The sequence below is a fragment of the Vanacampus margaritifer genome, chromosome 1 (assembly GCF_051991255.1).
Source record: "Vanacampus margaritifer isolate UIUO_Vmar chromosome 1, RoL_Vmar_1.0, whole genome shotgun sequence".
Classification (NCBI taxonomy): domain Eukaryota; kingdom Metazoa; phylum Chordata; class Actinopteri; order Syngnathiformes; family Syngnathidae; genus Vanacampus; species Vanacampus margaritifer.
The window spans coordinates 13694091-13719085 of record NC_135432.1 but is presented as its reverse complement, the minus strand read 5'-3'; the positions used below and the strand labels follow the sequence as shown (position 1 = coordinate 13719085).

The 24995-nt window shown below is 40.6% G+C and overlaps 2 protein-coding genes and 1 long non-coding RNA gene across 8 annotated transcripts in view; 2 read left to right on the top strand and 1 right to left on the bottom strand.

Annotated features, from left to right (window-relative positions):
• Nucleotides 1-277: 277 nt before the first annotated feature.
• LOC144056878 (zinc finger protein 654-like) lies at nt 278-20351 on the top strand. 2 transcript variants are annotated; one of them, XM_077574001.1, is made up of 10 exons: nt 279-469; nt 5568-5713; nt 6389-6470; nt 9104-9239; nt 9523-9722; nt 9827-9963; nt 10034-10175; nt 10284-10565; nt 11278-16942; nt 19515-20351. In XM_077574001.1, the coding sequence occupies exons 1-10, from the start codon at nt 344-346 to the stop codon at nt 19523-19525; spliced, it is 6927 nt and encodes a 2308-aa protein (XP_077430127.1). In that variant the 5' UTR covers nt 279-343; the 3' UTR covers nt 19526-20351. The 2 variants fall into 2 exon arrangements, with proteins under 2 accessions (XP_077430135.1, XP_077430127.1); XM_077574009.1 differs by lacking the exons at nt 9827-9963; nt 10034-10175; nt 10284-10565; nt 11278-16942; nt 19515-20351 and adding an exon at nt 7747-7828 and having other exon boundaries at nt 278-469; nt 9523-9669.
• vegfc (vascular endothelial growth factor c) overlaps nt 18124-24995 on the bottom strand; it is a 19614-nt gene continuing 12742 nt past the window's right edge. For all 5 annotated transcript variants that reach the window (XM_077574018.1, XM_077574035.1, XM_077574044.1 and 2 more), the window contains one exon: nt 18124-21667. In XM_077574018.1, coding sequence (XP_077430144.1) covers nt 21556-21667 — 112 coding nt within the window. In that variant the 3' untranslated portion in view covers nt 18124-21555. The remainder of the gene's footprint in view (nt 21668-24995) is intronic.
• The window catches only part of LOC144056916 (uncharacterized), an 8767-nt gene continuing 4999 nt past the window's right edge, over nt 21228-24995 (top strand). Inside the window, exon 1 of the long non-coding RNA XR_013295139.1 lies at nt 21228-21351. This is a non-coding gene — a long non-coding RNA (uncharacterized LOC144056916). The remainder of the gene's footprint in view (nt 21352-24995) is intronic.

Sequence of the window (24995 nt, the reverse complement as noted above, 5' to 3'; positions counted from 1 at the left end):
CACTGACTGTAGTTTTATCTGATTTTTTTAAGAGAATAACGATGATAGGTTCCAAAAACAATCCGCGAATAGTCGGGGGACCATTGTACTCTGTGTTAGCAGACAGCTATACATTGGGGACACTCGAATAGAAAAAAATGGTAACGTAGTTTCACCCGCACTACGTTTTCGGCGTGCGAGCCTTAAATCCGCGCTGACGAGCTAACGTCGGCGCACGCCAGACGACCTTATCAAGCGCTCTAGTTTACGTTGCAGTTAGCCAATGAGCGCCCGGCGATGCGTGCCCGTGTTGAGTGGCTCAGGCTGCTGGCTGGGCAGTTACGAGCGAGCCTAAGCAGCTAGTATGGCGGAGGAGGGCAGTTTGCTGGAGTTGGAGGGGCTAGAAAAACAATTACAGTCACTGTTAAGTTCTTATTCAAGTGACGACCTGCAGGTAGACAGCAAAACGTTCTGTTCGGACTATTGTAAGGTAGGTAGTCCGCGTCATTGACATATTTGTTGTCGAAGGCATTAGCATGTATGTTAGCTTACTCCCCTCCCCCAGAACTGGACGGCTAGCTTTTAGCCGCTATAATTGTGAGCGTTTGCAAGTAGCAACGAGTCGATGCCATTTAAATCACAGACATGGTTTCGTAACAAATGTTAGTCTCTACAATAAAGATATAAAAGAAACGCCAATTCAAGTGTTATTCTGGCGATGTCTGTTTTGTACGGCTAGCCTGCTACTATTACACCTGAGCAAGCGAGCACGAATTTACTAACAAACTTCGCCAAATGTTTACTTGGTTCAGGAATTGGCAGTGGTTTGCACTTGGCATTCACATATTTACTGCATCCCCAGTCTTGGTTGTCGATACATTTCTCAAATAGTTATCAATTAGCTAAACTAAATTGTAATCTGTTTAGATAACAGATCATTCGATTTCATTTAGGGGGTGGAGAGAATCCATAGATTGATTCGTTTTGCTATAAATTCTCTATAACAGTATAACTTTCTAAACGTTTATTGACTGAGCAAACACACATGTTTATATTTGAAACATCATATGTGTCATATGTCATCATATACGTAATATGTCATCTGAAAAAAAGTTTGTCGTTTTGTGAAACTATTCGAAGAAAATATGATGTATACATATAAAATACATGCTATCAACAGTGATATAAAAAATATTAGTGTTTGGTGTATTTCTGGTGGTGGGTGTTTGTTTTGGCTGAGACAAATGTTTCAAACAAAATTAAAATGTTAATGTTGGGGGGGGGGCTTACGTTTTCATTGTATTTACAGATGCAGTGATTTTTTTTGGGGGGGGAACAAATATTTGTTATCAAATTAATTGATCTTTTTTGATAATTGATTAATCATTTAGATACCTTTTCAATTTGATTTTGTCAAAGTGCTTGGAATTTCAGCTTCTCAACAGTAAATTTCCTATTTCTGTGGTCGTTCATGAAAAGTGGATTATTTTTTAAAAAGATGTACTTTTACTTTGGAAAACAATGATCAAACTTTTTGCCTATTTTCATACATATTCCAAACCAGTAACTGAATCATAATAAATTTTTGTCTGTGCATTGTCTGCGCTGTCAATTTGAAATAGAGTAATGTCCTGGTTTGGAATAAAGGAATGGAAATTTAAACATTTTATCAAAGCAATTTACAATTAATCGACAAAATAATTGACACAATCGATTACTAAAATAATTGATTATTGCAGCCCTATTTATTTATTTTTAACGTTTTTTTACCTTTATTTTAATCCAGATAAGGCAATTGAGAACAAATTCTCATTTGCAATGCCAACATTTTTGCAGGCAGCAGAATAAAACAAGGCCAAATAAAGGCAAATACAAATAACAGCATTTACAGAAAACAGAACACAAAATATGTACACACAACACCAATAAAATAATAATAATGCAATCATACATAACTAGACAAAATCTTCTCCAGTCAAAATACACCATCAACCCTTAGAGTTAGTACAAACCCAATTCCCCAGAAGTTGGGACAGTATACAGATTGTGGGGAAAAAAATGGAATGCAATTACATGTATGTGGAAGTGCCACATTTTAATATTTTGTTCAGAATAGAACATAGAGAACAGGTTAAAAGTTTAAACTGAGAAAATGTTTTAAGGGAAAACTATGTTGATTTTAAATTCCATGGTGTCAACAAATCTCCAAAAAGTTGGGACAAGGCCATTTTCACCACTGTGAGGGATCCTCTCTTCTTCTTACAACAGTCTGCAAACATCTGGGGATCGAGGAGACAAGTTTCTCAAGTTTAGAAATAGGATGCTGTCCCATTCTTGTCTCTCTAACTGTTCAACTGTCTTGGGCTTTCTTTGTTGCACCTTCCCCTTTTATGATGCGCCAAATGTGGTCTAGAAGTGAAAGAAGTGGACTGCAGGCTGGCCATTTCAATACCCGAATCCTTTTCCTACGCAGCCATGATGTTGTAATTGGTGCTGCATGTGGTCTGGCATTATTGTGTTGAGGAATGCAAGATCTTCTCTGAAAGTGATGATGCCTGGATGGGAGCATATGTTGTTCTCCAATCTGTATATACCTTTCTGCATTGGCCTCCAGTACGATTTTTCGGCCTTGACCCTTACACACAGAGATTGTTCCAGATTCTCTGACTCTTTGGATGATATTATGCACTGTAGATGATGATTACTTCAACCTTTTTGCAATTTTTCGCTGGTAAACACCTTTCTGATATTTGTCCACTATCTTTTTTGCGCAACATTGGAGGAATTGGTGATTCTCTACTAGGGATGCACGATAATATCGGTGGCCGATAAATATCAGCAATTATCAACCAATTTGACATCACACAGATAGACCTGATAATACAGAAGTCCACCAATAATAATAAACTTACCGCGTTGGTCCATCTGTTGTGGTTTTGGCTCAAGTTGTGTCCAACTCCTCAACCCCTCCCCTCTCTTATGGTAGTGTGAGTGTCGCATATTTGTTTTTTGTTTTTTTTGTGTCGCATATTTGTGACGTCATAATGCCCACAACGGACCTTGTGTTGACAGAAGATGCATCATGGCAGTCGCCAGTGTGGACTTTTTTTACTGGGTCTCCTTTGCTCTCTTGTGCCTCCCTAAACAGCTGTGTTACCCACCCCTGTGTGTTCTATGCACCTTGGGACTCCTCCCTTCTGCACTGAGGCAGATTGGGAACAATTTTGAAAAAGATTTTACACTCAACGATGAGGAGTGAAATTGTCCTGAACTGCTCGATGTTGCTTGCATTCGCCTCCTTGGGAATCCAAACTGCTGAGATACAATCCCTCTTCTCCAGATGGTTCTCAGGGTCTTCCAAAGACGTTCCAGAAGCTGGGGGCAATGTTTGAAAACCTTGTATGGAACTCTACTCGGGCCTGGTGCTGATGATGTTCTGGCATATTTGATGATCTCTTTGACATCCTTAAGGGTGGGTTCATTGATGTTAAAGAGGGTGCTGGGTTTGGGTGGACATATGAGGGCCGCACAGTGTCCAAGATCTTGCTCCCTCATGCCGTCGCTATAGGTGTTGCTGATGTAGCGATTGATGTCCTCCTCAGGACATGAGAGTTGACCGCTGCGTTTCTCTCCCAGCAGCTTCTTCGTAAACCCGTAAGGGTTTGCAATGAAAGCACTGCGCCTACGGGTCCTCTCCTTTCCCCTCCTCCTATGCCACTCCGCACGCCGATGGGTGATTAGCCTCTTCTTCACCGCATCCCGAAGTTCTGCCAGGGCGGCCTTCTCCTCCTCATTTGTCTTCCTATACTGGCTCCTAAGTGACTTCAGCTTTTTACGGAGTCTAGAGACTTAACAAGAGTATTTGCTAGCATACTGGCCTGAATGATGCGCTAGCACAAACTGATATGACTCAAGGGCAAACAAATATTCACAGTACACTAGTGCTTTACATGAAGTTGTTAAACTCACATTTTGGCACAGTCACAATAATAATTGTTGGGGAATTCAGGCAAATTGACACAGCAAAGTACACTTCAAGGCTATAACATATTTTGAGTTTCACTCGTCAGTAATTGCCTCTTTTAGTGCTGTAAATAGTAAATCCTTGTCGTGGCGAAAGCCGCATGCTAAACTAGCGATACGTCACATATTATTAATTGTTATATGACTTCTTGCATTTACCGCCATGCACCAAACATATTTGCCAATGGCCAAATTAATAAAAATAATTTGAAGACAATGTTGTAGTAGTCATGCATTACTGCCATGCAGAAAGAATGTGGGGCAAAGGAATTTACTATTTAGAGCACTAAAATGCGCAGTAGCCAAGCAGGATTCTATTGTTGGCCACAATGCGGCATAGGATTGTATTTAGTTAGTTAGTTAGTAAATAAAGCATTATATATATATACGTATATAGATATAGATAGATAGAGATATATAGAGATAGATATATATATATATATATATATATATATATATATATATATATATATATATATAGATAGATAGATAGATACCACCAGAGTATAAGTCGCAGGACCAGCCAAACTTGGGGGGGGGAAAGTGTGACTTATCAGGGTTTTTCCTGGCTCAAATTGAGGCAGAGGTGGTATCATCCTGACTATGATGGGTGACCACCAATACCACGTATTGGTATCGGTGCCAATACCAGTCTAATTTTAAGGTATCGGTACTCACGGCGGTGACCAATACCATTATCGGCCTCCTGCTGCCGTTTTACTATAAGGGACTAGAAATTATATGAATACAAAGTTGCCATTAACTTCATGCATTTTTAAGGAAAAATCATATATATGGAGATATATTGGTCTTTCTTTCGTTCTTTAACATAATCTGTCATTTATGGGTGGGGAATTTTATTTACTAGTGGTATCGGTATTTGGTATCAGTAGCGGTGACTACTCAAGTGTTGCCTATCGGTTGGGAAAAAAGTGGTATCGAACATTCCTAATCCTGACCATGCGCCATGACGTGCATGCGTTCTGTAAATTCAACTGACTTGCTTTCATTTTTTACATGCAACATACAGTAATTCCATGTTTCAATAACAAGAATAATAGTTCCAATACGAATATCACTTATTATCAGGTTAAAGCATTCATTCATTATCAGTCTTTCAGGCTGGAGGTGGTGAGCAAGTAAGGTGGAGGTGGCCGCCTCTGAGTTTTGTACACAGGAAAAACCCTGCTTATAGTCTGAAAAATATGGTAAATGGTACTTCATTTATATAGCGCTTTTCCACCTTACAAGGCCCTCAAAGTGCTTTACATTTAACTACTCATTCACCTACTGATGACGCAGAATCAGGAGCAACTGGGGGTTCACAGTATCTTGCTCGTGGTCACAATGGAATGGGATCGAACCCACAACCTCTGGGTTGCGGGACGACCACTCTACCACTGAGACACGCTCAAAATATGATAATTTTTAGACAAATTAAGTGAAATTGTAAAATTTCCTGCAGCATCTTTGATGAACTGTCATGCCAGATTCGGTTGCCACAGCACCATTGTTGGGAATCACTGGACTAAATCACATCTGTTTTTGTCTGTATGTTCATGCAGCTGGTGGAAGAGTACGCCTCTCGCTGGCAGACGCCACTCCCTCGGCTCAGGATCCTCGAGACGGCCCTGTGCCACTTCACTCGGGCCTCATCCTCCTTCACGTCAAGCTGCGATCATGTGCTCCGCACGCTCAGTAGTTTGGCCTTGTAAGTATACTCAAACACGGTGCCTTTCTTTACATATAAACTTGACTCCATTCCATTGCTTTAATGTGAACTTTGGCTTCCCAACTGAAGATGTTCCATAGAAACCTCTCTGGTGGTATACAAAAAAGGCCCGCAACCTTCATTTTTTTCAGGTTTGCAAGAGATTTTAGAAATAGGATTAGACCAGTGGTGTCCAAAGGTGGTCCCCAAGGGCCGCAGTCTTACAGGTTTTGGATGTTTCTCTTCTCCAACACACCTGAAGCTCTTCAGCAAGCTCTGCATAAGCCTGATAACGATCCTGGAGCAGAGAAACATCCAAAACCTGCAGGACTCCGGACTGAGTTTGGACACCACTGGATACAACTGTTTTCAGTCGGCATTGAAAAAACATTTAACATTTTGGTTTTATTGTTGTACAAATGTAAAAAAAAAAAAGAAGAAAAAAAGATACAATTAAGTGTTCACCACAGATGATAAAACTAGATAAAAATAGATACAGCACCAGTACCAGGTACACAGGCTATTTTCCCTTATTTGGTTAAATTTGTGCTGTAGAACTTCAGGCGTAATTTAGCTTCAGTGATACCCCTGATATTCTGATTCATTTAAAACATAAACATTGTTGTGTAGAAAACATTCTTGACTGTCCCATTTTTCTCTTTGGTCTTCACACAGGAGTGTTTTTGAGTTGCTGCTTTTCTTTGACGAGCAAGATTTCCACGAAGAGCCATTGAAACACTTCTCTGTTAAATTCCAGGTGAATAATATTTGCTCTTCCTGACTGAAATTTGAACATACACACCATTCAAATAATCGGTTCTGTTGTTTGCTGTGGACTGAAAACATTTTGGTTTGATGAAGAGATAAACGAGACAAGCAAAAATCATTTCAGCTATTGTTTCCAAATACTTCCATCTCGATCTGGTACACGGCAAAGTCAAACTTGAACCCATTTTAATGTAATAATAATTTGGGGGAATGGTGCAATGCAGTCTTTGCAAAATTAAAATTTCATATGGCTCAAACAAAGACAAGTCATTGTGATCATGGAAAACAACAGCCATTGAAGGCCACCATTTTGAGAGCTGTCAAGAAAGACCAAACTACTGTTAGTAGCATCAAGAAGCTCCGTAGAGCAAGAGTGAAAGGGATTACAATCTACTGTTTGCAACAACAAAAAACAATACGGGCAAAAGAATATTGCTGAGCTCAGGCTGAAAATTAAGTCAACATTTGGTCAGTTTGTTTGGTTTCATACATCAATGTTATTATTGGGTTAGTTCGTGTGTGTTTTTATTTATTTTTACGAATTATTGACCAAACAAAAGTGTTGAAGGGGCTTGCTCTGTTTGGCAATCCAATATAAATGATTAAAATATCGTGCTGGTTTTTGGTCCTCTAAAAAGTGATGATTTTGGAGTTACAAGGATTTCGCCCGACGCTGGCAAAATATACACCACAATATGCAAACCAATCATTACCAAGAAGAATAGGAAGGCCAGGCTGCAATTTGACAAAAAAAAAATACAAACAAAAAAAGTTCTGGGATAAAGTTTGATAGACATGAATCAAAGATTGATTTTCAAGATAATTCAGTTATCGCAACTGAAGCAATGCCTGGTTTTCAGTCATTTCTTCACAGTTTCAGATTCCTTCAGTTATTATTGTGGGTTTTTCTTAAATGAAAATGAAAACTGAAATGTTAATCTCATGTCTCTGATTAATCTTTTGTCAAACTCATAAATTCAGTCTACAGCAAAGAATAAAAGAATAGGCATCACGGTTCCAATACTATTAGAAGGGTGTGTATACTGTTATAGACCTTTTGCACGTGACGCCACAGCCCTCATAGGAACGCCCCCTCCCGGACGGTGGACGGCAAATTAATCATTTGCCTCGTACAGATCCATTGAATCTCATACAGTGTTTAGTCCTGTATCTAATCGATTATCTTGTAAAATGGTCGATTGTACTAATAGACAAGAAAGGGTGTAAACCAAACGTAGCTTTTTATCGCATACCTACTGATGAAGATAAAAGACGTCGATGGTAGCAGCAAGACTCCAGGCAGCCCTCAAAAGTATTTACGGATTTGCAGCGATCATCTTTTACGAGGTTAGTAGATAAATGTTCATATATTTTACTAGCAAACATACACTCTGACAAAGATTGTAACAGAGGTGTTGAATTACGTGCTTAAAATCACATTAACGAGTCAGATAGTTAGCGTCCACTCCAACTCCACGTACTAACAGCTTTGTTTAAAGTGTACCTTCTTCAAAACTATTCAGTGCATTTGACTTTTTAATAATGGGGAATTTGGTCTTAGTGCTTGGAGTTTTTCCCACTCTGGAGCTCAATACTTCGGAGTCATAATCATGAAATTACTGCATAGCTTGCCACTACAATAGTCATTTGTTCCATGCTAATCAACATAGCATAACATATCATCATAGTGCTTCAATATAGAACGGACAATTTAAAAATAAGTCAGTTAGCATGATAAACAAGTTTTACCTTTGCATTACGAGGTATATTGTCCCCCAGGTGTGAGCGTAGCATCTCGTCCCAGAGACCGCCAGCGACAAGCTTTTAAATCTGCCCCGGTGTAAGGAGGACATATGACATTGACTACATAATGATATCGGTCGTGCGCAGTGAAATCCAGCAAAGTCGGCGATTTGATTAACTTGGTAAAAACAGCAGGCGACAGAGGGTAAGGGGTTGTTTTCAAACTAGCGATCTCCAACTTAAGTAAATATTGCGCTCTATGAGTCCCGACTAAATGTGTCACTGCGACTGACGAGCGAACTTCAGTTGAAGCAGTAGATTCCATGGCTTGATGGGCAATAAGAACTTTTAATTAGTAAAATAACAGTCACTAAGTCGCTCCGGGTTACGTCCACTTCCATTCAACAGTCGTTTCCTTCCGCCGTCCATCATAGGTAGTCACGTGATCATGTGGCGTCGGTGCAAAAGCTCTATCTTACAGAAATGTGTTGTGACTGTCATCTTTTCATTTCCTTTATTTAACCAGGTAAGAAACTCATTTAGATTAATAATGTAATTTCCAAGAGTGGCCTGGCCACAAAGACATTATCTATTTTATCTTAACACTGTACATTACTATAAACCATAGGTGTCAAACTCCGGTCCTGGAGGGCCGCAGTCCTGCAGGTTTTGGTTGTTTTTCCTTTCTCCAACACAGCTGTTATATGATCAGCTCATCAGCAAGCTCTGCAAAAGCCTAACGATCCTGCTGATTTGTTGGAAGAGGGAAACCTCCAAAACCTGCAGGACTGCGGCCCTCAAGGACCGGAGTTTGACCTCCATGCTATAAACAATTAACAGATAACCTATTATTAATCTGTCTTGGTGTTTTTTTTGTAGGAATGCCATGTTGCCCTTTTAAGGCACCAGAATGTTCACCTACTTCAGGTTGAGCCTTTGCTTCGTGCAGGAGGCGCTTGGTCCAATACAACCTTGAAGCAAATACTCAGCGATTCCAGTGTACCTCAGAATGAAGGTAGATGATATTTGTTGTCACATCATTAGCCCAGGTTGCTTTCCCCATGTTAATTGAATTCTTATTTTGCTGATACAAAATGCACTCTGCAAATACTGTTGTTTTTTTGCCACCATGCATTGTCTGGCATCTTAATCAAATGAATTTTTTGCTCACTCTAAATATCGCTGGTGAACAAACAAAAGCTTGTTAAACACCCTTACAGTTAATTACCCAAATGTATTCATAGCAAAGAACTGGCGTATATATAACTGGGAAACCTTGTGATTTTTCTTTTTCTCAGTGGACAGGTTCCTCAGTTCTGAGTTGCCAGTGTTCTTGGAGCTTCGGTTGCGCTACCTTCTTTGCCGTGAGCGCGTCAGTGAGGCTTTAGCCCTGGCTAAGTGTTGTATTCGTCATCCGACGGCAGGGAAACACTTGTTCTTCCTCCAGGTCTACCTCACATGGCTTTACAAACAGCAATACAATCAGCTGCTTAAAGAGGTAGGTGGAAAGGAGGCGGGCAGTTGATTGTTAATGGCTCCCTGCTGCCATTAACTACCTGGATCATTTTGTCTTATAGCACTAATCTGAAATGTTTCTTTCAGGTTGCTGACCTCACTGGTAAAGATGCAGTGCACATCATCTGCAGTTTAGAGTATGAAGAAACAAACGAGATGCTGTTAGCCCTCTGCCAGGTGTTCCTCTCCCAACAACTCTGCAGGGGAGACATGTACTATTTATGGTGGGTAAATTAAAATTCAGTTTTATGTTGTAATGGTGTATAAACATCCCCTCCTTGTGCTTCTGTGCAGGGAACTTGTTTTTGTGTGGAGCCAACTTCACAATCGGCTGAATACTTCTAAACAAGCTTTTCTTGAGGAAAGCCGTCAGCTAATGCTGTCTGCCACCAATGTCAACTCAGTCTTCCCGTTTGTCAGAGTTGTAATACAAGAGGTGGGAATAGTACAGATCTAAATGTATTGGTTATTTATCCAAATCACAAGTTCTGATCCTTTCATGCATCTGACTATTTTACAGTTCTTTGTGTTTCTGTCTTGTCAGCTGGGTGAAGACGGGGTCCAGTTTTGCGTGGAGCTTTGCACGGATGCCTTGAAATCTTGTCTCCCATGTGACATTATCACCAAGTCGCTGATCTATAAAACTATTGCTGGCCTCCTCCCCAACGATCTGGAAGTGTGTCGGGCGTGTGCGCTCCTAGTGTTCTTCTTGGAACGCACCGTGGAAGCCTACAAGATGGTGTATTTGCTCTATATGCTTCCAGACCAGGACTACTATGCCGAGCACAGTCCCATCAGAAATCAAATCCGATTTGAAACACTGCAGGTAAACTGCACTATCACCATATACAGTATTTATTAGGGCCCGGCCGATGTGGATTTTTTGAGGCCGATGCTTCAAGTAATATTTAGAAATATTACCATCTAATCAGTTTTAGCAACAGAAGTTTGTCATCTTGTAACAGGAACCATTTTATTCAAATTTTGTGTTTGTCTTGTCCTTTCTTTTTACAAACATTCATCAAACATAAAGATCAAGTATAACAAATACAAATAGAACAGCCATTTAAGATAAAGATGAACAAATACAGAGGAAAGGAAAATAAATGGGGGGGGATAGATACAAAGATTGAAAAGGTAATGCTGCATAACTATGAAAGAAGAAATAATGTGTCATATAATCAAATGAATAGCTCAATTTCTCCATGAGTTGTAACGCTCACCCAAGCGTGCTTTCATAAAAAAAAAAGTATGACTTGTCAAATTGACAGAATCACCCATTGATATAAGTACACATACTGAAGAAATCAACATTATGATAGTTTTCTGTGTAGTAATAGTTTAGATCATGATTCTATATGTTCATCATTGTAGGTTGTTAGGGTACATAAGGCGAAAAACAATCGTTCAACAGAGGACAGATTGCCAATGTTTTTTGATGTTAATCGGCAGGTTGATTAATCGTTCGGGCCCTAGTATCTGTGCAATGTAGTAATGTGTCAATGTATGTTTTCTTTTTTCTTGCTGTTTGTTGGCAGGTCTTGAAGAAGGACCTTTACTTTGATCCAGAGTTTTGGAACCTTATTGCTTTGCGTGCCAATTGTTTGAAACTGATGAATGAGAAAGTGGTTGAAGAACTCATGGAGGAAACATGGGTCCCAAATTTCTGTGCCAAAGAGTTTTCTTTTGTCGAAAGCACATCAACAGAAAGCACTGATAATAGAATAGTAAAAAAGCCTGATCATAATGATGGCAGACATAAAGAAATTATCCCTGCAGAGGCACCCAAGAAACTCAAGTTGGGCCAAGGCAAAACAGGACTGAATGATAGTAATGCTGTGAAAAAGAAGGCTAACTACAGGTCACGATTTACAAAGGAAACATCATCTCAGCCTTTGAGGCGTTCATTTTGGCAGCTTGACAGGGTACATGACATACGGTCTGGGCAGCTAAGACGAGCTACCCGACTATCCGAAAAAAATCCTCCAAAACGAAGGATTCAAAAACCTAAATGGCTACTGGAAGATTCTGGCAATCTACAAGAGTCAAGGCGGAAGAAACATAGTTTGAGACATCAAAGGGTCCATCGGTCGTCTGCCCTAAAGAGGTCTGAAAATGGGCAGCCCAAAAACAGCACCCACCACCCTAAGGTGTCTGAAAGCTTTTGCACCAAGCATGAGAGCGGATTTCCACTGAGCTCTGTTGAACCAGTTTCTGCTCCACAAATAATTCTGGAGCTGTCACTGCCAGACAATGAGCTGATGGGAAATTTCACTGAAGATTGCAACAGACAGAAAAGCTGTCCTCCGATGCTCTTTTATAAACAAACACTAAAACTTCCTGACCCCTCCCATCCTGTGAAGCTACTGAGTGGAAAAGAGGTCATCCTTCGAGCAAGGGATGCAACTATGCTTGTGCAGCTCTTACACTGTTATGCTCGCAGGCCCAAAGGAAAGGGTAACGGGTCAAATATTCATGGATCCGTATCAACAATCACACGGTCTTCTACGCATGCAAATCCCCTTAAAGAACCACAGAGAGGGCTTTGTGAAAAACCTAATGCTGAGACAAGGGTTTGTTTGAGCTCGGAGGATGCAGATGCAACTCAACATCCAAAACCACCAAGCCCAGTTATACAGTCGCAAGCAAAAGAACTCTTAGAAAACACAGAGATGAAAAAAGGGGTTTCTTCTGACAAATTAAATATATTGAAAAGAACAGAAACTCATATTTTAGGTAAAACTGCTCACTCTCCAAACACAGACAAAGTTCATACCACATCCATAGAATTGAGTGATGAACCTTCTGTTGAGATGAAGGTGACTTTTGCTTCACAAAGCCCTCCAGTGGGGAAAGTCAGACAACAGACAACCACAGCTTCCACTGAGGTTTCTCAGACCTTTAATACACAAAGCAGTGAAATGGAAGATACTGAATACACCTCATCAGCCTCCAGCTCGTTAACTATTCTAAATTCAGACTCTCCATCTCACATATCTCTTGAAGATAAACAAGCTTCTGTGAACATAGATGAAGAACAAAATAATCCAAAGACACTTCTCCCTCATTCCGAAAATGGCGAAACATGTATTGACAATGACAAAGATGTCACGGAAGATTCACAACACGAACAATCTAACCATGTTGATGACATTTCAGCCTTAGTAACAAAAATAGTCACTCAGCTTCCTCCTGTTGAACTTCCTCAAGACATGGAGGATTGCAAGCAATCGACAGGCACTGAATCCAAGGAATCATTGCTTCAAAATACAAGCAATGTTGTAAACGCCTTCAGTCATACAGTACCAGAACCATCAACCACTGCTAATATACAAGGAAATGATCAAGCAAGGTCAGCTGACGGTGACGGTGATGATGACTTTGAGGATGATGAAACAGTAGAAACAGAGGAATCCAGGTTGGAGTACCGCTGTACTTTTTGTCAGAAAGATTTTAAAGGCAGGCGTGTAGTAATACACGCTATGTTCCATTTCCGTAAGGATGAATGTATGTTTTGTGGGACCAAGTTCAAAGATGACCTCCTGGCTATGATGCACTTATCTGATCATATTGAGAAGCTCAAAAGAAGCAAGGAGTTAGCCAGTAACAAAGCTCAACAAACCGGGGTGTCAGAGACCAAAGATTTCTCCCAACCCAAGACCTCTGCCAAACCTAATGTTCCCAACAGGCTGTCTGGCCATCACATTAGTATGAGGCTGAGGCGGTCCTCTGTCTGTAATAAATCTGTTAGCCATCCAGAAGCACACTTACTATTAGAATCAAGAAATTTGCGATCAAATGACCAGCCACTCGATAATCAATTTGTACAAACAAACAAACAAAATGAGAGAAATGACAGCAAATTTCCCGACCGCAAGGTAAATGGACTTATTGGCAAAAAGAATGAGTTTGACCAAATGAAACGGACCAACTCAAAAGCTGAAGACGGGCAGACACCTCCAACGCACGGTTCTAAAGACAAAGCAGGCAACTGCCAAGTGAATCACGTGATGCCCAAATCTTGTGAGTCCTTTGCATCATTGGTTCAGAAGAGGAAACACATTGAATGTTTTAAGGATGATGTAAGCAAGGACAAGGTCATTCAAGAGAAAATGGTAGAGTGTTCAGAAAAAGTTGACTGTCCAGCAGATGGATGCACTTGGTCTATAGACCTTTCTAAAAACCGTGTTGCTCTCCTTTACCATGCTATGGAGCATCACTACGGTGACATCAAACCTTTAGAGCTGTCATTTAAAGTTGCAAACAACCAATGCAGTATTTGCAAGAGAGTTTTATGGAGTTTTGAGCATTTTCAGCATCATGTGGAAAGACATCGGCTCAGTCCTCGGCATCCTTGCCTTCACCTTGGTTGCACCGCCAGATTCAAAACCGGAAATGAAATGAGACGCCATGCCAGAAAACACAGTCCACTACAGGCAGTGTGCTGCTTACCTGGTTGTTCTGAACTATTTATTTGTCTCTGGGCACTGAACCTTCATGAAAAAGAGCACTATGCTTCCAAACCCACCAAGCCAGTAAAGACTGTGGACATGCAGACCGACAATAAACCTAACTGCATGCAGGTAAAAGCTGTAACCTCTGCTATGAAAGGGACTTTGAGCTGTTCGCCTCGTAATTTAAGGGAACACGCGTCTTATGACACAATGGCAAAATGTGTCAGTGTTCTTCCTCCCGCTGTAAAATCATCCGTGGTGGAAGAAGAGCTGAAAACGAGAAATGAGTCCAAGCATTCAATTTTAAAGAATCTCTCCAACAAGGACACCACCACACAGTCCAGTAGTCATAGTTTGAATCTGAGGTTAAGAAAAGGTCAAACATCAAAGGTTAATCTGGTGGCTACCAAAAGTCTGGAATTACCCTTCATTGAACACAAGAGCAAATTGAGGCAGAACTTCAAGAAAATTCAGGTCAATGTCAACCAAACTGAAATAGTCCCTAAAAGAAAAAGAGGCCGTCCACGAAAGTTAAAAAGAACAACGCATGACGATAACACGACCAAGAGCCAAAACAGTATAAGTCTAAAGAGCGAAATCCCAGACGGTCCTGAGACAACAGTGTCTTCAACGGTTAGCAACAAGTTAGACATTAAAGCAACGCACAAGCAAGTCAACAATGCTGGCAGGATGACTGAAATGATACACCAGAAATCAAAGTCCAAAAAAAGTGTGAGAGTGAACACCAGGAGCAGTCGTGTTGAACGAAAGATTTCCTTGGACAGAAGCTCCCTTCTAACTATGGCATCTCGGAGTTCAATGATCCATGCACATAAATTAAGAGTTCTTAATTTGAGGAAGCGCTGTGCTTCAAAAGACAGTGTGTCTTTAGGAGCCAGTACGGCAAAGACGAGAAGGGTTACACTAAGAAAAAGTCCCCGCACAGAGTCTCGATTGCCAGCTACTTCAAGGGAGCCTGCAAAGTCAACATTTATTGATGTAGCCCAGGAGTCTGGTGATGGAAAGGTAGCGAAAACGCATTCTTCCAAAGGTAGCCCTAATGATGGCGCTCCTGCTGTCACTCCTATGAACATGAAGAAGACTGTAACTGAAAAGAAGACATCAGACAACACACGTCATTGGAAGGTTGGTGGTAAAAAGAAATTTGATGTTACAATCTTACCCAGTTTGGAAACAGAGTCCCAGAAAGAACCTAAAAGTGATAGCTCCAGTCCTACCATGTTCAATTTGAATAGAAAGACAAAGGAGGAACCTTCACATGTGACAAGTGAAGTCTCCAGTTCCACCACAGCCAATTTGAAGGGAAAGTCTAAAAAAGAACCTTCAGATGTGACGAGTGATGCCTCCAGTTCCACCATGGTCAATTTGAAGCAAAAGTCTGTGAATGAAACTTCAGATGTGACGAGTGATGACTCCAGTTCCACCACGGCCAGTTTGGAAAGAAAATCAACAGAAGAAGCTTCAAATGTGACAAGTGATGCCTCCGGTTCCACCATGGTCAGTTTGAAGCAAAAGTCTGTGGATGAAACTTCAGATGTGACGAGTGATGGCTCCGGTTCCACCACGGCCAGTTTGGAAAGAAAATCAACAGAAGAAGCTTCAAATGTGACAAGTGATGCCTCCGGTTCCACCATGGTCAGTTTGAAGCAAAAGTCTGTGGATGAAACTTCAGATGTGACGAGTGATGGCTCCGGTTCCACCACGGCCAGTTTGGAAAGAAAATCAATTGAAGAAACGTCAAATGTGACAAGTGCTGCCTCCAGTTCCACCACGGTCACTTTGAAGCTAAAGTCTGTGGAAGACCCTTTAGATGTGATGAGTGATGGCTCCAGTTCCACCACAACCTGTTTGAAGAGAAAATCAATAGAAGACCCTTCACATGTGATGAGTGATGGCTCCAGTTCCACCACAACCAATTTGGAGAGAAAATCAATAGAAGAAGCTTCAAATGTGACAAGTGATAAAATAAAGTCCAAGGAAGAACATTCAAAAGTCACTAGTGATGGCTCTAGTTCCACCACGTCCAATCTGAAGAGAAATTCCAAGAAAAAATCTTCAAATGTGACTAGTGAGTGCTCCGGTTCCAACATGTCCAAGTTGAATAGAAAGTCAAAGGAAGATCCTATAAATGTGACGAATATTGAATCCAGTTCAACAATGTCAACTGTTCAAGATGAACACACAGCACACAAGCCTACTTCAAGGTCAAAGGATGTGCAGGTTAGGAGAAACAAAGCTGCCAAGGGAATTAAAAAAGGTGAAATAAAGACACGCAAGAAAATACCACATCCAGTCCAACGTACTGCTAAAGAAGCAACTGAGTCTAAAACTGAAGCTTCAAAGGACAGTGAAGTGAAGGCTGGAGAAAAGGTAGAAGAAAACCTAACACCTGTGTGTGCAGAAGACAGTTGTGGTTACTTGCTGAAATCAGGGTTCGTAAAAGAGTATGAGAGACCCACATTTTGCATCGACACTCTGGCCGAGTATGGAAAGAAGCACATGCGTGCGCCTCCCACGGCTTACCTCGACGAGAAGTACACCGCCATGCCTAAAAAAAGGAAGGTGGCGACGTCTGACTTTCGGCCTCAGGAGGCTCCCGTCACTGCCGCTCCACAGAGACAACGGTGTGCCAATTGCTTCATGACGTTCAACAGCGCAAAAGAGCTGCAGAGTCACCGCCATATTCAGCGCTGCTCCAACCTCTTTGGCTTTGACTCGGATGAAGAGGGTGAGTCGAGACCATTTCAGAATATTTGTAAATAATGGGTGCCAGGGTACTTCCAGGTGACATAGGAGTGAGTGACAACTGCTGAAATGCTGACACAAACTTGTTTGGTGTTGCGGAATTAGAAATACCCCTAAGTTTTATTTTTTATGAATTAATCCAGCGGAACCTGTAGGTGGGGAGGATAAATAGAATGCATGTTGTAAATGGTTGTACAGAAAAAAAGATGACGACAGACGGACTAGATCACGTATCGACTTTCCCAATGCTCAATGACGGTTCTAGCTTGGGGTTGTTGCACGATTTTTGTCAACATGGACGCCTTGCTGAAATCAACAGGTTGTGGGTTTGCACAGCAAGTTAGCAACGGTGCCTCAAGCATGTTGCAATATTTCAATTAATAAATAAAAGACTATAATGGTAACTAATGTACAATTGCTATACATGCCCATCTGAAAAGGCATCTGCTGACGATCATCCTTAAAGGAATAGTTCGGGGTTTTTGGACATGAATCTATGGCGTCTTCATCTAAAGTGGTGTGCCATCAGTACTGACTTACAGCTGACAGCGTTCTCTGACCCGAGATCCGGTCCGGTTTTGGTCGAGCAGTCCGGCAAGTTGGCTGGGGTCACGGAAATGAAGCGTTTTTCTTGTAAAAACAATTTGTGTTCAAAAGAGTGATAAATTTGCATTACAAAACTGCACATTAGGAAAAACTCAGACTCCATTACCGCCGGGCACTATTTTTCTGTTCGTATCACTGCGCGGCGTGCTGCATATCCAGCTGACAAACGCGCTTTCCACCGTAATTATAACTTTGAAAACTCACGATAACATGTCTGACTACGACGACAATGTCTTTAAGCACTGAGCCAAGGGGGTATCTTTATGAACCCGAATATACTGATGCCGATATTCGTCAGATGGAATTAGAACGGGCAGAAAGAGAGTGCGAGAGGGAGGAGGGATAGAGAAGTGGTACATAGCCTTGAGAGAGCTGATGAATCTCACTGACAAATGAGGTGCATTTGTTTAAAGTGCTCAGAAAGCGGTGAAAAGTGTGCGGAGATTCAGGGAAATTTTAATTGGTACAGCACGGGAAATCACGCGTCCGCATCATGTTTACATACAGAACAATATAATACAGTGTGACGTGTCACAAGAATGCTGCCAGCAGACGTCGTTGGTAATCTCACCTTTTTATTTGTCTTCACACAATTGGCTACTGTTGGCCGCAGCCAACGACGAACACAAGAAACTTTACTCGCAGGCCGAATTGGCACACGTTACCAACAATGAATGGATGAGGCCCTTCCCACCGCGAGACGTGCAATGTGTTCACAAAGACTCGGACACAAGAATACAAAACAGATTGTGCAACACAGGAACACACAACACACCTTAGTTATACAAGCTTATTAAGTTTATACAATCGTAACGTTATTTACTAATGGCTCTTGCTCTCTCACATCAGGTAAACACTTCCAAACAACTTTGTTTGTGCACGTCTGTCAGCTGGATGCAGTGCGCCGCGCAGTGATACAAACAGAAAAATAGTGCCTGCCGGTAATGGAATCTGACTTTTTTCTAATGTGCAGTTTTGTGATGCAACTTTATCACTCTTTTGAACACAAATAGTTTTTAGAAGAAAAACCCCAGCCAACTTGCCGGACTACTTTTCGTCTCAACCAAAACCGGACCAGATCTCGTGTCGCAGGATGATGTCAGCGGTAAGTCAGTGCTGATTGCGCACCACTTTAGGTGAGGATGGCATACAGACTCATGGCCATCAGCCATTCACCAAACACCTTCATGTAACATTGAAAAGATAGACAATGGTGTGGCTCTGGCTTCTTTCTCCTTCCACTACCCCCCCCCCCCAAAAAAAAACCTACTCATCCCATCAAAAATCAGACACCTTCATAATAAATTATAAAGAAAATAGATAGCTGGACCATTACAGAAAAGATCACAAAACTGTCTGGCGGCATAGTAAGCCACTTGTAAAGCGTCAGACTGAGAACCAAAACCTCTATCATCGGGTTTGTGGAAGGCAGTTTCACACAGTTATGGAAAAATGTTTGGTGGTGTTGTGTTTGTAATTTAGCAAAACGTCATGGCTAGCCTGATATCTACAATGCACTATCCATTTAGCCATCAAAAGAGCGTGCCTTGTGCCATAAATCCGAGCAGCAGTAAAGTCCTTCAATGATGGTTATTTATGTCTGAATTTCCACTATGTTTAGCTTTGAATCAACTTGACTGTTGAAATGTTAATTAGCGCTACTTTTGAAAGCAATTTACCTCAGGTATCATCTTCCTTTCGACGAACACTTTTAATTAAATTACAGGCTGCGGTAGAGAAGAAAGCTGACATAATCCTTCAAGCCCTTCACCTTGTTTTCTCAATCACCCCGCCTGGTTCAAATGACGGACAAGTTTTGTTAAGTATTCATTTCATCAGCGAAAGCTCAGGCTTTTGCTGCCTGGGAGTACATATGACATCATAGTGAAATATCCTGAGAACCTCTGCTATTGTGACTAAACTTAGTGTCTCTATTCGTTGTGTTGCAGGGAATAGTTGAACTACCTGACTTGAATCCAAGTGAGTGGACCTTGTGGATGCAGAACTGACTGGCCTGTGGAACCTGTGGGGTTGATGAAGGTCCACAGGACCTCCTCAGGACTTAATAGATGTACAGACCAAAAGCGCCACAATGGCAATATTTGTTAATAAAGCCTGGGAGCTCGCCAGTGAGTTAAAATACCTACAGAAGCTCAGTCAGTTTGTACTGAAGTGCCTGCCCTGGATCCACACGTTTCCTGCTTCACTGGAGTCTGTACCACACACTCTTAAAACATGGACAGAACTGCCGCAAGGATACTCGTTCCCCATCAGTAAGCCATAAAAAGGATGCTTTGTTTGCATTTTGCACTCTTGTCATAATCTACAAGCTCATGCTATTAACATCGGACAATGAAATGCAGTTTCAATTTGTAACAGCTGGGGTAGGCTCCAGCTCTTGAATGAATGAATCTCATATCTAATTTTGGTGCTGCCAGTAGGGGTCAGCATGTACTAAAATTTCTGAAGTTGCTGCATTCTTTCTTGCCCTAACTTAATAAGTTCACTTCTTGTTTGCAGTTTTGCTTCGCTGCACAGGTTATTTCATTGTCATTGAACAGGCCTGTTTCTGCTATAAACATTGCCCTGTTTTCTTTCAGGCTTACTTCTACAAATAAGACAATGCAGAACCACAGTTTTAACTGTTTGCAGAAAGCTGCAACAGGTTCTATTTATTTTATTTTTTATATTGTAAATATTAGGAGAGTTTAAATTGCTTATGTCAGGGTTTACTGGAGCGGAGTTTATATTTGTTTTTGGAGAAAATAAAAGATAAGACATTCACATTATTGATTCTGTTTTTTAATCACTGCAGACTTGGATGCAATTGTCAGGGAATGTCTTCTACGTTTTTTAGTTGTTGTTTTTTTAATTGTCTTTCATAGCAGTGGAAGGTTATTTAAATGAGCCTGCATGGCCAGGTGTAGCCTGAGGCTCACTCCAACTACATGTCACTGCAGGTCTGTTTGTGTTACACACATACATGGATAAAAAAAAAAAAAAGTTTTAATTAATTATTATAAACGATGTCAAGACATTTGTCAGTAGATCATTTAATTGAGTGTGTGTGTGTGTGTGGGGGGGGGGTAGTACTTCAGAAAGTAAGCTGAGAACACTTCACTCTTTTTTTCTCTCTCTATTATGTAGTGTTGGATTTGAGCCGTAAAATATTTGGAGTCATTCTTTTAGCACTATTGGCATCAATACCAATCAAAACATTGACTTTGGGAGAATGGTTTGCCTTAAATACAGTATTTCACAACTACATATGACCAATATTTAAATACGAATAAATCAACTATTTACATTTTAACATTGCCTCGGATCATTTAAATTAAGAGTAAAAGCTCTAGATCAGCACTGCAGCAGGAACTGTACCTTTTTGAAGCGAATGACTTAAAAAAAAAAAAAAATTTTTTTAAAGACACCAAGTAGTGTGTAGGAATTACAAGACGGACCCGTCTGTGCCCTCTGGTAGGTATGCAAACGTTTAGTTGGAAAAGATTGAATGTTGGTGTCATGTTCATACTCATGCTGCTGCGGCCTCTCTGCTCGGCTGAACGCTTCCACCTCACAGCCAGCAGCAAAGTAGCCTTGAGCTTATTTCATCTTTAGTCTACTCTGTCATTATCTTCTTCCACTTTCCATTTCAAGGAAAGTGTCGGCGTGCTTGCTCCAACATGTTGCGGCGCAGGTCTCAAATCTGGCCCGGAAGCAGATCGATCCGATCCGGCTTTCTGACATTTCTCCAGGTGCGATTGGATGAGAGCCCACACACGGACACCCGTGAGTCACATATATCTCATTTCCTCTTCTGTTACTGCATCCACCCTTGGGACAAAGTGTTAGTGCCTGGAATCATGATTAGGTCTGTTGTAATCCAATAGCTGTTGTTTTGTTCCACATGCTGGTCTCTTTTGTAGTGTCAGGCCACAAGTTTCCCGAGGTTTTAAAGGCATCCTCGGTTTGCATCTGTTCCTCTGTGATTGGCTAATTCCACGGTGGCCTCATATAGTTGGGGATGCATTGGCAGACTTGGTGGCTGTAGTAAAAGTCGGACAGACAGGCACGTTTGGGGCTTCTGCACGGTAACCTGTAACAACTAGGGAAAGGTGGAAGAGGAGAAAACATTTCATCATCAATTACTCAATCCCAACTTGGGTTCCCAAGAGGTGGAAAATAGCTGAAAAGTGTGTGGTAAATGTTATGGAAATTGAAAAGCTGACAAGGCAAGTGAGGTTAATTTAATGGTAAGGTATCTTATTCACGCCGTTGCACCAAATTAATACCATTTGCCTTTTGAAACACTCTCAAAATGTACTTCAATTTGTTTGTTTTTTTAACTAAATCTGCTAACTCACATTGAACTGCTCAAAATGTATTGCTTCATCTAGGACAATAAATTTTTTCATGTTATGTTTTTATTGTGGACCGACTGAAACTCCCTAATTGAGTAAAAGGACTGAAGTATCAGGAGTTGACTTTTTAGCATTGAATTAGCAAATGAAAATAGCCATGTGACATTTGTAGACTGTTGACACTAAGTGCAGTGCAGTGGCAAATAAACATTAAACCCCCCAAAAATTATTTACAGAGCAGGACTCTCCCCCCATCAAAGTTGAAGTGGAAGCTATTAATAATAATACTAATAAGGGACTTACATACTTCCCATGGCCTGGAGAGGATCTGAGAAATGCAACTTTCTGTGGACCATGTGACTTGGAAAATATTCCACATTTTTCAGAGGGGGTGACGTGTTTGGGTCAAAAGTGTGAATTAAAATGTTTTTCTTTTAGATAACGTTTTTCTTTTAGATAAGGAGTAAACTACAATATTTCTAAAGGATTTAAATTAGGCAATCTGATTAATATGCAGGATACTTTGAGTAATGGTGGTGGTGGGGGGGGGGGGGGTATTGTACAGTTACAGGGATTCAAATTAATTCATTGAAATGGCCCAAAACATTATTTATTCCATAAGTAGACATCCATGACAATAGACTGCTCTCCTTGCCCGCATGAAAGGGCATCACAATACAGTACCTTAAGTCAAGTCATTTTTATTTATATAGCGCTTTCAAACAGCCTTAGCTGTCACAAAGCGCTTAAATGCTTTTTTTTAGTTTCTAAATTAACTTGAGTGTCAAAGCATGCTTTAAACACAAAGCAACAAAAAAAGCCAATAGCTTGTTACGCTCACAAGTCAAGGTATTACTCTACTTGCATTAAATTAACTTAATTTAGTCAAGATTATGCTAACATATATTTTTGCTCAGCTCTATTTTAAGTTCCCCTTTAAGAGCCAACCTTCAATTTTTAATTTTTATTAAAATTTTATTAAAAAAAAGTCCCATGCGTAACGAAAACTACAAAGTCATGTTAAACTGTTTTTTGTCACAAATCCATCTTTTTGTGGTCCCTCACAAAACGCCTGAGAATGTGCACCGTGACAAATGACTTGCACATCTGAACTTCCCCTCATGGCTCAGCTCCCGTCCCCTTGTATGTTTTTCTTTGGGTCCTGTCACTCCATCCATCTCTGCGGCTGCTCGGCGGCCTGATGGCTGCTGTGCTCTGCTCACTGTCAGCATGCTCAGGCCTCTTGGGTCAGAGGCCTCTCGCGTGCGAGCTGTGGGAACCGCAACACGCTCGCAGCTAAGAACGCGGTTGGTTGCTGAGGACGTCTTGTGTCCATAAAAGGAAGCGTCGGATCAACAGTGAATGGACAAGGTTGCAAATCGGCAATGAATGTATCAGATTTAGATTTTGCTTGCTCGAATTTATTAAGGAATAAATGGTTGTCATAGAGCAACACAACCATAATAAAGATGATTCAGGAGTTTTTTTATTATTATTAATTTTTTTTTTATATAGTAGTGTCAGGGCATGCTATATAGGACGCAGGTCTAGAATATCTTCTTCATTTGAAGAGACTGGACTGTGTTTGGGGACCACTGGCTTGCAGGGCTATAGTGACGTAATGATATAAGCTTTAAAGATGGTGGAGTGAAAGGCTAAGTTAAGTGGTAAATACGCAAGGTGTAATTGTATTTATTTCTTCTTTAATTTAGCAGTAAAAAAAAAATATTTTATATAATTAGGGATGGGCGAGTAGCAATGCCAGCCTTATTTTAGGGTTTCATTACAGAAGGTGGCCGATACCAGTGTCGGCAGCCCTCTTGTGGCAGTTTTATGATCAGAAACGAACTTTTTTTTTTTTACAGGAATAGAAAATTGACATTTATCTATTTTTTAAGGAAAAATACTATATTGGAATATATAAGTCTTTCTTTAAAATGATCTAGATCATTTTTGGGGGGAATTTGGTATCTGTATCTCAAGAGTTGAGTATCGGTATCGGTCTGGAAAAAATGTGGAATAAATCAATTGTAAACAGACTGGCAAGAGAGTAGAGTAGGCTAATATTTACACTTGGAAGAGAGTAAAATAAAGAATTGACAAAAATTAATAAAATTACTCCAGGGTTGAGGAACTAACTTTTTTTCGTTTCTTTTTTTTTTGCACTCACTCACACAAACACGCATGGTCACGCCAACCTGCATCGCAGGCAAGTGACGGTACCACTCCGCCACCTGGAGCCCTGAGGAACGAACTCGCGACCTTCAGCTTGGGAGACCACCTGAGATATGCCCCTCCTACTGTTTGTTTATCTCCAAGAGGAGAGTTAGGAAGATTCCATCTGACGCGAGCAAGGAGCTGCATGGCTCAGGGATTGGCTATTTCCCAAGCTGAAGGTCGTGAGTTTGTTCCTCAACCCTTGACTTTTATTTATGTATTTATTTTTTAACAAATATTTATTTTACTCTTTTTCAAGTGTAAATATTACTCTAAAACTGAGTATTTGGTAATTGGTCCCACTCTATATAAATAGTCAAATTTACTCTACAGAATTTACTGTATACAAATGCATTTTTACTGTCTATTTCAATAGCCATTTTGCTAACTTGGTCCAACAAAATAAACTTTTGAAAATAGTGTCCCTCTTTATTAGCTAACGTAGTCCTCGTACTGAGAAAAAAAAATACATGTCACATGTTTAAGAGCGAGCTAGTGTTGGCTCGACTTTTGTGCTATCAAAACATGTTCCCATAGCTTCGCTAAAGTCAACGCTCAGTAATAAAAACAATGCTAAATTGGCTAATGACTACAACTGGAAAATACATTTCCATGTATGTCTTTTTTCTTTAGACTGGGATTTTTCAAAACAAAACAAAACCGAAGCAGGCTGGCACTAGAGACGACGCATTATAGCCATGAATCATTCTTCTTCAAATAATTTTCTTGAATATCTTGAATCTCTGATTTATTTGAATGCTCCCTGGTTCCTTTTTCTCCATCTTGTTTTCCCCTCCATGCCTTACAAGGGCTCATGATCTCAACCAATCACAGTTGACTTGACCTCAGTGGAAA